Source organism: Pelobates fuscus, chromosome 7 (assembly GCF_036172605.1).
Source record: "Pelobates fuscus isolate aPelFus1 chromosome 7, aPelFus1.pri, whole genome shotgun sequence".
NCBI lineage: Eukaryota > Metazoa > Chordata > Amphibia > Anura > Pelobatidae > Pelobates > Pelobates fuscus.
The window spans coordinates 107,943,751-107,956,297 of NC_086323.1; the positions used below are offsets into that span (position 1 = coordinate 107,943,751).

A 12,547-nucleotide genomic window follows, 5' to 3' on the forward strand; every position below is an offset into this window, starting at 1 on the left:
CCCCTCCTGTGGCGCTTTAGCAGCTTAACTTAATCCAGCGCCGGGCTCCCTTGGCGCTGGTGACCTCTCCTCCCCGTCGTCAGCTACTGAGTGGAGCGGAATGCACATGCGCGGCAAGAGCTGCGTGCGCATTCTAACAGTCCATAGTAAAGTATTTCTCAATGCTTTCCTATGCATGTTCTGCGTGCTGGATGCAAATTTGCATCCAACGTCGCAGAAGCACCTCTAGCGGCTATCAGGAAGACAGCCACTAGAGGCTGGATTAACCCTGCAATGTAAACATGTGAAGGGTTAAAACCTGGGGGAACTGGCACCCAGACCACTTCATTGAGCTGAAGTCGTCTGGGTGACTGTAGTGTGGCTTTATTTACATATTATTTTAGTGGTCATAGAATAATCAGCTGCTAAACTCCAGCTGTGGGCTAGATTTCCCACAATGCAGCTGGCCTAAGGAGTGCGCGCCAAAATGCCACCCGTGAGAGCAGCGCATCGTTCCAGCCGCATGCCCGCAACGTCACGTGTCCCACTTTCTCCTTGCTTTACTCCCACGTGATACCTCTCGCCCAGTACGTTGGCTGAGCCGCACAAAAGGCGGGGCTTCCTGTTTCCCTCGGCGGAAGTTCCCAACACGTTGTCGAACAGCTCGCTCATTCAGGCTTCATTTTCTTGTCCTCCGTGAAGCTTCCGGGCAGAGAGGACCGCACACCGACCGAACTAGCTGCAGCCATGGTGAGTGCTCCGGGCAGGGTGTCATGGCGGCCTGGATACCAGCAGCCATGGCTCTGCCACAGTCTTGGGGGGGTTAGTGTGCTCCTAACACGGGCGGCCTCACAGTCTGTTAATATGGGCCCTGTATCGCGATTACCGTGCTCGGTGTCTGTACCCGGCTGGTTAGTGTAGCTTTAGATATTTTATCACTAAATGGATCAGCCACTCCACGTGCTGCTCCCCATGCCGGCATATCCGGGATGGTACTAATAGAGTTCCCTGGTCACCGTGCGGCAACTTCACACGTGGGCTCAGGCTACAAAATGCGAACCCTTTCATTGCATTCTGTATTGTCTCCTATAACGTGCTCTGAGAGTCCTGGAGCTCGGTAAATCCGTGTTTGGGTGTATTTTTTTGTATTTCTTTTAGGTATAATTTGCGTACTACATTCCAGACTTTTGAAAAGTCTGCATATAGAAGGCTTTCCCCAATGATACATGTTAAAAAAAAAAAAAGCTTATGACTTATTTCCTTGGTAATTTTGTAAAACTAAAAAATACTAGGAAAATTGATATTTGAGCAGATAAAACCCAATAGTACACGGGTTAGGAGTGTAGCACTGTTTCATAGACTTCCATAGTGATACACTTTGGTAATTTTATGACGTCTATGACCAGAGCATGAAAGTAAAACGAACTTGTGAGACAATGGGTAAATATTGGCGACCTTATTGCAAAGGATTGGGAGGTGTGGGGAGAATGTGGAAGTTAATTCCATTTGTTGTTTAATCACATATCAAATTATTAAGGAATTCCAGAGATCCTTGCTTAGTACATCTCCCTTCAAATCAGGCCATCTCCTGTGTCCCATGGAAAAGTGCTAATCGACTACCTGAGACAGTTGCACTGCAAAATATAGTTTGGATAAAGCAACACCTCTTGAGGTTTTGCATTAAACCATGTGTTAGAAGCTTAGAACTGGATAAGCTCGGCTCCCTTTGTTTCCAGTACTTATCATTGAAGAAAACATATGCTATGAACTATGAATTGATTGAGGAAAAAATGAGACTAAGCTTGATAAGTGGCTTCCTGATTCAAGCATCTAACTGCAGATATTGGTATAATGATATGGTGCCAGGCTCAACATTTTGAGGATAGACTATACACTATAGACATTATAACTACTGCAGCTTATTGCATTAGTTCTGGTGAGTAGCATCATTACCTGGGGCTTTTTTCAGAGAAAAGGCAGTATTTACATTTCAGCCTAGGGATACCACCACTGGCCACTCAGTCTGCATGGAGACACTGTGCTTTCCTCATAGAGATGTTTTGTTTGGCTTGTGCTGGCTCTTCCACTGATCTGCATCCTTGACAAGCTAAGCCAACCCAGTGCTTTCCTATGGTAAATCATTGTGATTGGCTCAGATCATCACTTATGTCTGCGAAGAAGGCAGATCATGAGCATTGCCTGCAGCAGAAAGAAATAAAGGTATGACTTTAATATATGGAGGGAGCTAGAAGGTGGTTTTAACACTATAGGGTCAGGGTCCTATAGAATGTAAGCTCGATTGAGCAGGGTCCTCTTCAACCTATTGTTCCTGTAAGTTTATTTGTAATTGTCCTATTTATAGTTAAATCCCCTCTCATAATATTGTAAAGCACTACGGAATCTGGCGCTATATAAATGATAATAATAGGGATGCATGTTTGTGTTTCTTTAATTATTTGGCTTTTTTGAATTAATATGGAAAATACTACATTCTCATGTATGCCAATTTGTATTTTAGACTGAACCAGAAGTGAATCCTAAGGCCTACCCACTAGCTGATGCTCAGCTTACCAAGACTATACTGGACCTTGTGCAGCAGTCTGCTAATTATAAGCAGCTTCGTAAGGGAGCTAATGAAGGTAAGTTGTTCTATGAAATGTGTATATCAAAATATGCTTCTCTTGGGATTGCATAATACAGAAAGCATTATAAGGGTAAAAATGCACCTTTTGTGTGAAGTTTTGCAGTGATATATATATATATGTGTGTGTGTGTGTGTGTATATATATATATTTTTTTTTTGTTTTGCGGAAGTCTTTAGCTCCAACACAATATCATGTTGCCATCTTTCTGCTATAGGGTTGGCACAAATGAGGTGGCTTGGCTAGTAAAGTAGATGCTGGTGTTTTCACTCTTGGCAACCTACCTGGGGCCTGCATTTGACTTTATGTAGACTCTCATAATATAAATCCTGCTGTGCAGTTCAAGCTTGTTTGCGGAGTATGTCATCACTCTCTGCTGATGAGCGGAGTCCTGCTGAGCTTGGCTCAATACAGATAATTTCTGGCTTTTTGTAGAAGTGACAGCAGACCCATGCAATTTCTCAAACAGACTATATGGGGAAGGGAGCTTCTGCCACCATAACCACTATATTGCACTTCAGTTCTGTATGTGTTTTGTATTTTTAATAGTTGTACGTGGTTCTATGTGTTCCTTGCAGTTGAACTAAATACACCTGACTTTCTTTGTCTTTACACAGCCACAAAGACTCTTAACAGAGGTATTGCAGAGTTTATAGTTATGTCAGCTGATGCAGAACCTCTGGAGATCATCCTACATCTCCCCCTGTTGTGTGAAGATAAGAATGTTCCATATGTCTTTGTGCGCTCCAAGCAAGCATTGGGAAGAGCATGTGGCGTATCAAGACCTGTAATTGCTTGTTCAGTGACCATCAAGGAGGGATCACAGCTGAAGCCTCAGATCCAGTCTGTCCAGCAGGCTATTGAGAGACTGCTGGTGTAATACACATGCGCCTCCAGAATACTGGCCTAAGATTTAATTTTTCATCCATATAACAGATTTACAAATAACCATAGCTAACTGTTCATAGAACCAAAATATGAACATCATGCAGATTTCTTTACATTTGTTATCCAAGAGGCAAACTGTCTTAAAACATTGGTTGATGTTTTTTTTTTTTTTTCCAAATTTCAGTTGTCTTAATGTTTTACAGTAAAACTCCTGAAAAATCTACAATTTAAAAATGTCAGTCTTTTTTCATTACACTGGCTTGTATTATATGTATTTTTAATAAAAACAAAAACCAGTAACTGGAATTTTTCAAGTTGATTTTACTAAAGCAGATGCTTGGAGTGCAGAGTACTGTTATTCTGCTGCAGCCATTTGTGCAGTCAATTTAATAAACATATTGGTGGTTTAAAGAGAAGGTGGAAAAACATGTTAATGCTTGTAATCATTACAGAATGTGTTTACTGAAATTTCATAAAGTAGCACAAATGACTAATCTCCAAACTTACATTTATCAGATGTGTAGGTTTTATAGAAATGTGTTTAACAAATACATGTTTAGTGCTGTAGTTGTTAAAGGGACATTATATGCACCCAGACCACTTCAGCTCACTGAGGTGGTCTGGGTGCAGTGTCCCAGCATCCTTAACCCTGCAAAGGTAATAGCAGGTTTTAAAAGGAATCTCCAGTGCCAGGAAAACAATCTGTTTTCCTGGCACTGGAGGGTCCCTCTCCCACCCCCAATCCCTGGTTACTGAAGAGGTGAAAACCCCTTCAGTCACTTACCTGAGGCAGCGACGATGTCCCTCGTCGCTGTCTCCTCCTCCGCGCCGCTCCTCCTCTGCATTGCGTCGGCCGGTGGGCGAGACTGATCCCGCCCACCGGCCGAGGAGACCTAATGCGCATTAGCGCACCCCTTAGGAAAGCATTGAAAAATATTTTCAATGCTTCCTATGGGGAAATGAGCGACGCTGGAGGTCCTCACACAGCGTGAAGACGTCCAGCGACGCTCTAGCACAGGTTTCCTGTGCTATAGACCAGAAAGTGACCTCTAGTGGCTGTCTAATAGACAGCCACTAGAGGTGGAGTTGCAGTTTATAAAAAAAACTGCAATAATTACACTTGCGGACTTCAATGGGCAGAAGTGGTCTGGGTGCCTGGAGTGTGCCTTTAACACCATCCCCACAGGAGAGCATAATAATGCCGCTGCCCCCCCCCCTGTTAGGGGGGTGCTTGACACGAGGGGAAGCTATTGTGCCAAGAAAATTAGTTTGTTTTCCTGGCACAATAGTTTCCCTTTAACCCCTTAAAGCGGCACTGTCATGCCGAACTTACCTTTCCTCAATCTCTTCCTCTTCTCCCCCTCTCTCAGGATCTGTTATTCTTTTCTTCCTGTCTTCTTTAGTTTTCTTTAAAACCATAAGACAAAGTAGGGACTCTTTGTCTTATGGGATTCCTCCGCTTGACCAGCTCTGACCAGCGGAGGAGCAAAGTGTGCTTCATTTCCGCTGGTCAGAGCAATTTTCCCATGATCCCTAGCTTTCCTCCCAGTTCCCACAATGCTTCCTGTCAGTATTGCCGAACGTCCTGTCACTTAGACAGAACGCCGGCAAAACTGCCGAATTGCATCCTAACAGAATGAGAAGAGTTTCTCCATTGGTGTTAGGATGCAATTCGGTACTTTGTTCGGATCGGAATTTCATTCAAATGAATGAAACTCCGATGCTATTCATTGCTGTGGCTGCATCTTGCAGCCGCTTAGTAGATAACTCCCTAATTCCCACGGTATCAGGGAGCTATCTACTAAAAGGCTGAAAGACCTGAATTGGTCTTTCAGCCAAATTTACTAACACCAAGTAAAAATGACTTGGTATTAGTAAATAATATGCCCCTACTCGCTATACCGCGAGTAGGGGCATGTCTAGTAAGCAGTGAGCAGCCTGTGGCTGCTCACTGTAGAAAAAAAATAAAAAAAATATTGCCCCCCACCCCTAAATGACGGGTGGGGGCCGTAAAGTAAAATAAGGGAGGGAGACCTATTGTCCCCCCCCCCCCCCGCCCCCACCCCTGAGCGGTGGGTGGGGGCCATAAAGATAATGAGGGGGGGGGACCTACTGTCCTCCCCCCCGGCCCCCACCCCTGGGCGGCGGGTGGGGGCCATAATAGTAGTAGGGGGGGGGACCTACTGTCCCCCCCCCCGGCCCCCACCCCTGGCCGGCGGGTGGGGGCCATAATAGTAATAAAGGGGGGGTGGACCTACTGTCCTCCCCCCCGGCCCCCACCCCTGGGCGGCGGGTGGGGGCCATAATAGTAATAAGGGGGGGGGACCTACTGTCCTCCCCCCCGGCCCCCACCCCTGGGCGGCGGGTGGGGGCCATAATAGTAGTAGGGGGGGGGGGGACCTACTGTCCTCCCCCCCCGGCCCCCACCCCTGGCCGGCGGGTGGGGGCCATAATAGTAATAAAGGGGGGGGGGGGGACCTACTGTCCACCCCCCCGGCCCCCACCCCTGGGCGGCGGGTGGGGGCCATAATAGTAATAAGGGGGGGGGACCTACTGTCCTCCACCCCCCGGCCCCCACCCCTGGGCGGCGGGTGGGGGCCATAATAGTAATAGGGGGGGGGGGACCTACTGTCCTCCCCCCCCGGCCCCCACCCCTGGGCGGCGGGTGGGGGCCATAATAGTAATAAGGGGGGGGGACCTACTGTCCTCCAGCCCCCGGCCCCCACCCCTGGGCGGCGGGTGGGGGCCCTAATGGAAAAAAGGGGGGGGGGACCTACTGTCCTCCCCCCCGGCCCCCACCCCTGGGCGGCGGGTGGGGGCCATAATAGTAATAAGGGGGGGGGATCTACTGTCCTCCCCCCCCCCCGGCCCCCACCCCTGGGCGGCGGGTGGGGGCCATAACGATAATGGGGGGGGGACCTACTGTCCTCCCCCCGCCCCCACCCCTGGGCGGCGGGTGGGGGCACTAAGTAAATTCCCCCCCCCCCCCCCATCAAGGTGACTAGGGGTGCCCAAGCCCCTAGTCACCCACCCCCCACCCAAATAAAAAATGCCCCTACCTACCCCCCTCACCATAAAAAATAGTGAGGGGGGAATAAAATTGCTAACCTGTAAAGTAAAATTAAACTTACCATTCGACGTCTTCTTTTTTCTAAAATCTTCATTTTTCAGCCCCAAAAAAGGCCAAATAAAAAACCATCATAGCCGTCGAACTAAAAATAAAATAAAAAACCCGAGCGCAAAAAAAAAAACCCGACGAAAAGAAAAAACCCGAGCGCACAAAAAAATAATCCATCTTCACCCATGGAGGGCTCCGCGCAGACTGAGCTCCGCAGGGCGGGGCAAGGCTTATAAAGCCTTGCCCCGCCCTGCAATTAGCCTAAGAACACTCTGATTGGTGGGTTTAAGCCAATCAGAGTGCTCTGTCATTTTACAAGCGTGGGAAAGTTCTTTGGAATTTTCCCACGCTTGTAAAATGACACAGAGCACTGTGATTGGATGGCTTGAAAGCCATCCAATCACAGTGCTCTGTGTCATTTTACAAGCGTGGGAAAATTCCAAAGAACTTTCCCACGCTTGTAAAATGACACAGAGCACTGTGATTGGATGGCTTGAAATCCATCCAATCACAGTGCTCTGTGTCATTTTACAAGCGTGGGAAAATTCCAAAGAACTTTCCCACGCTTGTAAAATGACACAGAGCACTGTGATTGGATGGCTTGAAATCCATCCAATCACAGTGCTCTGTGTCATTTTACAAGCGTGGGAAAATTCCAAAGAACTTTCCCACGCTTGTAAAATGACACAGAGCACTGTGATTGGATGGCTTGAAATCCATCCAATCACAGTGCTCTGTGTCATTTTACAAGCGTGGGAAAATTCCAAAGAACTTTCCCACGCTTGTAAAATGACACAGAGCACTGTGATTGGATGGATTTCAAGCCATCCAATCACAGTGCTCTGTGACATTTTACAAGCGTGGGAAAATTCCAAATAACTTTCCCACGCTTGTAAAATGACAAAGAGCACTCTGATTGGCTTAAACCCACCAATCAGAGTGTTCTTAGGCTAATTGCAGGGCGGGGCAAGGCTTTATAAGCCTTGCCCCGCCCTGCGGAGCTCAGTCTGCGCGGAGCCCTCCATGGGTGAAGATGGATTATTTTTTTGTGCGCTCGGGTTTTTTCTTTTTCGTCGGGTTTTTTTTTTGCGCTCGGGTTTTTTATTTTATTTTTAGTTCGACGGCTATGATGGTTTTTTATTTGGCCTTTTTTGGGGCTGAAAAATGAAGATTTTAGAAAAAAGAAGACGTCGAATGGTAAGTTTAATTTTACTTTACAGGTTAGCAATTTTATTCCCCCCTCACTATTTTTTAGGGTGAGGGGGGTAGGTAGGGGCATTTTTTATTTGGGTGGGGGGTGGGTGACTAGGGGCTTGGGCACCCCTAGTCACCTTGATGGGGGGGGGGGGAATTTACTTAGTGCCCCCACCCGCCGCCCAGGGGTGGGGGCGGGGGGAGGACAGTAGGTCCCCCCCCATTATCGTTATGGCCCCCACCCGCCGCCCAGGGGTGGGGGCCGGGGGGGGGGTAAGGACAGTAGATCCCCCCCCCCTTATTACTATTATGGCCCCCACCCGCCGCCCAGGGGTGGGGGCCGGGGGGAGGACAGTAGGTCCCCCCCCCTTTTTTCCATTAGGGCCCCCACCCGCCGCCCAGGGGTGGGGGCCGGGGGCTGGAGGACAGTAGGTCCCCCCCCTTATTACTATTATGGCCCCCACCCGCCGCCCAGGGGTGGGGGCCGGGGGGGAGGACAGTAGGTCCCCCCCCCCCCTTTTTTCCATTAGGGCCCCCACCCGCCGCCCAGGGGTGGGGGCCGGGGGCTGGAGGACAGTAGGTCCCCCCCCTTATTACTATTATGGCCCCCACCCGCCGCCCAGGGGTGGGGGCCTGAGGGGAGGACAGTAGGTCCCCCCTCATTCCCATTATGGCCCCCACCCGCCGTCCAGGGGTGGGGGCCGGCGGGGGAGGACAGTAGGCCCCCCGTCCCCCCCTTATTACCCTTTTTTTTTTTTTTTTTTTTTTTTTTTACAGTGAGCAGCCACAGGCTGCTCACTGTTTAGTGGACATGCCCCTACTCGCGATATAGCGAGTAGGGGCATTGGGGAGATTTTAATCTCCCTTGTGCTATTATGGGGGTCATATTGACCCCCATAGAGTGAGGGGGGGGACCTGGGGGGCTTATGAAGTGGTGGGGAGCTCTGCTCCCTGCCGCTTCTATAGTTACATATTACAAGGAGGGAGCTGCACGCCGGTAGCTCCCTCCTTGTAATAAACCGAACGAACAAACTAACACTGATACACAGTGTTAGTTTGTTCGTCTGATTTTTTCTATTCATTCATTCGTCTGTCTGATGAATGAATGAATAGGTGAAATTCCCGTTCGCATGTCCAGGTGTTTCACTGGGCATGTGCGGGAATCTCACAGTCTGTGTAGTGTGGGTAGATGACGTGTCCCATAGGGACTTCACCTACCCACACAAAGATGGCGGCGCCCTGAATAAAGATCGGGCAGAAAATAAAGAATAAAAAATAGGTAATGTGGGGGACATAGGGGCATTTGGGGATGACTAGGGGGTCGATTGGATGTAGTTGAGGCGGGAGGGGGGTTAAAAAAAAAACGGAATTCGGCATGACAGTGCCGCTTTAAGGACGGCAGATGTGCTATGCCATCCTTGGGGATCTGGCTCTAAACACCAGCGGGTGGCATAGTACATGCCCGCCGTCCTATGTACTTGCTCGCTGGCGATACCCAGCTGGCCGTTGCAATGGGGGGGACTTGGACGGAATAGCTGTCCACAGCGGTGCCAGCAATGACAGTCCCCCTGCTGCCTGTAAAATGTAAAAAATGTTCAATTAAATATATACTTGGATCATATTTGGTCATATTAATTACAACTTGTAGGACTTGCCTGACAGCCCAGGCCAAAAGTCCATGGAATTTAATTTGCTAGCACTATATTTAACCCTGTAACTTTAAGACACCATAAAACCTGTACATGGGGAATACTGTCTTACTCTGAAGAATTCACTGAACAGTGTTTCAAAACATTAAAATTGTCAGTGAAAATATTTTGCATTTTTCACACACAAATGGCACTTACACTGTCTATAATTATGTTTTACTATTTTGAAACACTAATATTTGTGTTCAGCGAAGTCTCCTGAGTATAACAGTACCCCTCATGTACAGGTTTTAAGGTGTTTTCAAACGTTAGTCAAATATAAGGCTTGTGTTTCAGTTCTTTTCACATTGAAATTCGCCAGATTGGTTACGTTGCCTTTTAGACAGTGTGGTGGCCCAGGAATAAAAATTACCCCCATGATGGCATACCATTTGAATAGTAGACAACCCAAAGTGTTGCAAATGGGGTATGTCCAGTCTTTTTTTAGAAGCCACTTAGTCACGAACACTGGCCAAAATTGACATTCAAATTAGTTTTTTGCATTTTTTCCACACACAAACACTAACTTTGGCTAGTGTTTGTGGCCAATTGGCTACTGAAAAAGACTGGAAATACCCCATTTGCAATACCTTGGGTTGTCTACTGTTGCAAAGGGTCTCAAAGGCAACGGAATCAATCCAGCGAATTTCAATGTGAAAAAATTTAACGTGCTAGATTTGACCCTGTAATGTCACAAAACACCATAAAACCTTTACACATGAGACATTGCTGAATACAAATGTGTATTTTATTGCAGTAAAAGCAAACGGTATGACATTCAGTTAAAATGTCATGTAGAACTAAAAAAATAACGTATTTTTTCCCCTTTTATATTTTATTCATATTTGTTTCATAGCTAAATATGTTAAATGACAGCCCTATTTGCCCTGAATAAAATGCTATTAAGTGCACCCACATTTATTATATAGCAAGAGGTGAAATAGGGTTGAATAGACATAGTGAAATTCCAGGTTTTGTTTTGATCATGTGTACATTTGGCTCAGTCCTTAAGGGGCTAAAGGGACACTATAGTCACTAAGCTACTGTGTGATTACACAGTTATACACAATTGCAAATCTTTGTCATTTTTATTTACTAGTAAATTCGACTCCATCATTCAACATGCTTCACGTCAGGATACACAAATATGTGGACTTTGTCATCTGCCTTCAGCAATAAATTTGCATACACTCACTTATTGCTCCCAGCAGAAGTAAACATACATGGCAGGTTGAAGAGCAACACTTTTTTTTTTTTTAAAGGGAGAGCAAGGTGTATGACACCGCTTTTTTTTTTGCATGGTGTTCCATGGCTCAAACATTAGATCCACCTCTACAGCGCTCCATATAAAATAGAAGCATATACAAAATGTTTATTTCAAAACATTAACAAAATGAGTCACACGAGAGGTTTCATTTTGAAATTAATGAACAGTGAAAGACCACTACAGCACAGGTGTGACCTACATCTCCCTAATGCTCTAACAGACCTAATACTGGCAAAGCATCAAGGGAGATGTGGTCCACATCTAGAGGGCCAAAGGCTGCCTATTCCTGGACTACACGCTAACTTGCTTAAATGAAATGTTTCTTTGGAGTATAAAAATTAGTAGTTTTAGAACGATAGAGAAATTTCTACTGTAACCCTATCTAGCTTTTTTTTTAATAAATGCACTTGTGGTTGGTTATCTTTGCATTTTCTTCTATTAAAGATACCATGACTAGCACAGTGAAATGATGGCTTGAATGCTACCATTTCATTGCTGTAACTATTTGATATTGCTGCTAATATATGAACGCATAAGCACTATTGTTTACCATGAAACAATCGTACATAAAAAGGTATATGTTTCATTCTAATTAGTTTTGTTTTTAACTGCTCCTGGAAATGTTTATTTTAAAGTCTGAGCTCATGGATAAGATACAGTTGCAGCCACGTTGGGACTACATGGGAAAAAGCAAATCCTTTACTAGTGGATACAAATTTCTGGAAATAGCACTACAAAAAGAATCCACCATGGAGGGGCGGAGCCTGGCAGGGTGGACGTGCTACACGATAGCTCCTGCAAATCAGCCACAAAAACGGGGGATATACCCTGAATCACTGCACACACACCGCTGGGAAGGTGACTACAGAGTGGGGGAGACCCAGGAAAACGTTTTGATACCACACATGTACCCACAACTCACCGGGTCCCCACGATTCCAGCTTGAGGCCTAACTGCAATCGAGCCAGGGACAGGCGGCCGCTCTCCTGGTTGGTAACCTTGCAGATGACAACCTCACCGTACTCACCTCTAACCACCCCCCCCATCTGGACCGGCGGGGGTCATCCCGGTCCTCGCTGGGGACGATCACCCCCATGCCACGACCAGCACAGGAGACAAGACCTCAAGCGAGCCGAAGCAGCCCAGGCCCAAACATGATGGCAGCACAGACACAGTCTATAAAGAACCGCACACTCAACAAGCCTCCCAAATGCACAGGAGAGTTCTATGACAGGCTATGTGCCAGTCTGTGGACTAAGCTTCACACCCGGAGACAGGTCTTCAAGAGGGCAATAAAAATGGTAACGGCATGGATCCGCCCGGCAACACGGCGCAGAGCGGGCCACAACACTGACCGGGAGACAGCACAGCACCACACCCGCTGGACACACATGCGGAGGTCCCCCTCACAGCCCAAAGGAAAGAAAGCATGGACTATTGGGAGAGAGGTGCTACCAATAAGACCTTCACAGCGGGACTTTGTGCTGACCTTTTGCAAACTCACCCATGCTGACCACTTACCACGAACCGGCATGGGCTGAGACAGACTGCTTCCCAGACACATGACCCTCCTTAAGCGTAAAAACTCTTAACTGTTGGAATATCTTGCCCCTTATTATAGCCTCAGCATCATTTGCCACAATTTATTCTATAATACCAGATCAACCTGCTTGTATATAGGTGTATCTCCCTATCATTGCCATAACTACACAGTTCCCTGCTAACGGCCTCCCGTCCCTGGGTATCGGCTGACGTTAATATTTTATTTTAC

General features: G+C 47.0%; 1 protein-coding gene across 1 annotated transcript; it reads left to right on the top strand.

Annotated features, from left to right (window-relative positions):
* The first annotated feature begins 603 nt into the window (after positions 1 to 603).
* On the top strand, positions 604 to 3,815 carry SNU13 (small nuclear ribonucleoprotein 13). Its single transcript, XM_063427411.1, has 3 exons — positions 604 to 729; positions 2,498 to 2,618; positions 3,239 to 3,815. Exons 1-3 carry the CDS (start codon positions 727 to 729, stop codon positions 3,499 to 3,501), a joined length of 387 nt encoding a protein of 128 aa, XP_063283481.1. The 5' UTR covers positions 604 to 726; the 3' UTR covers positions 3,502 to 3,815.
* Positions 3,816 to 12,547: the final 8,732 nt, after the last annotated feature.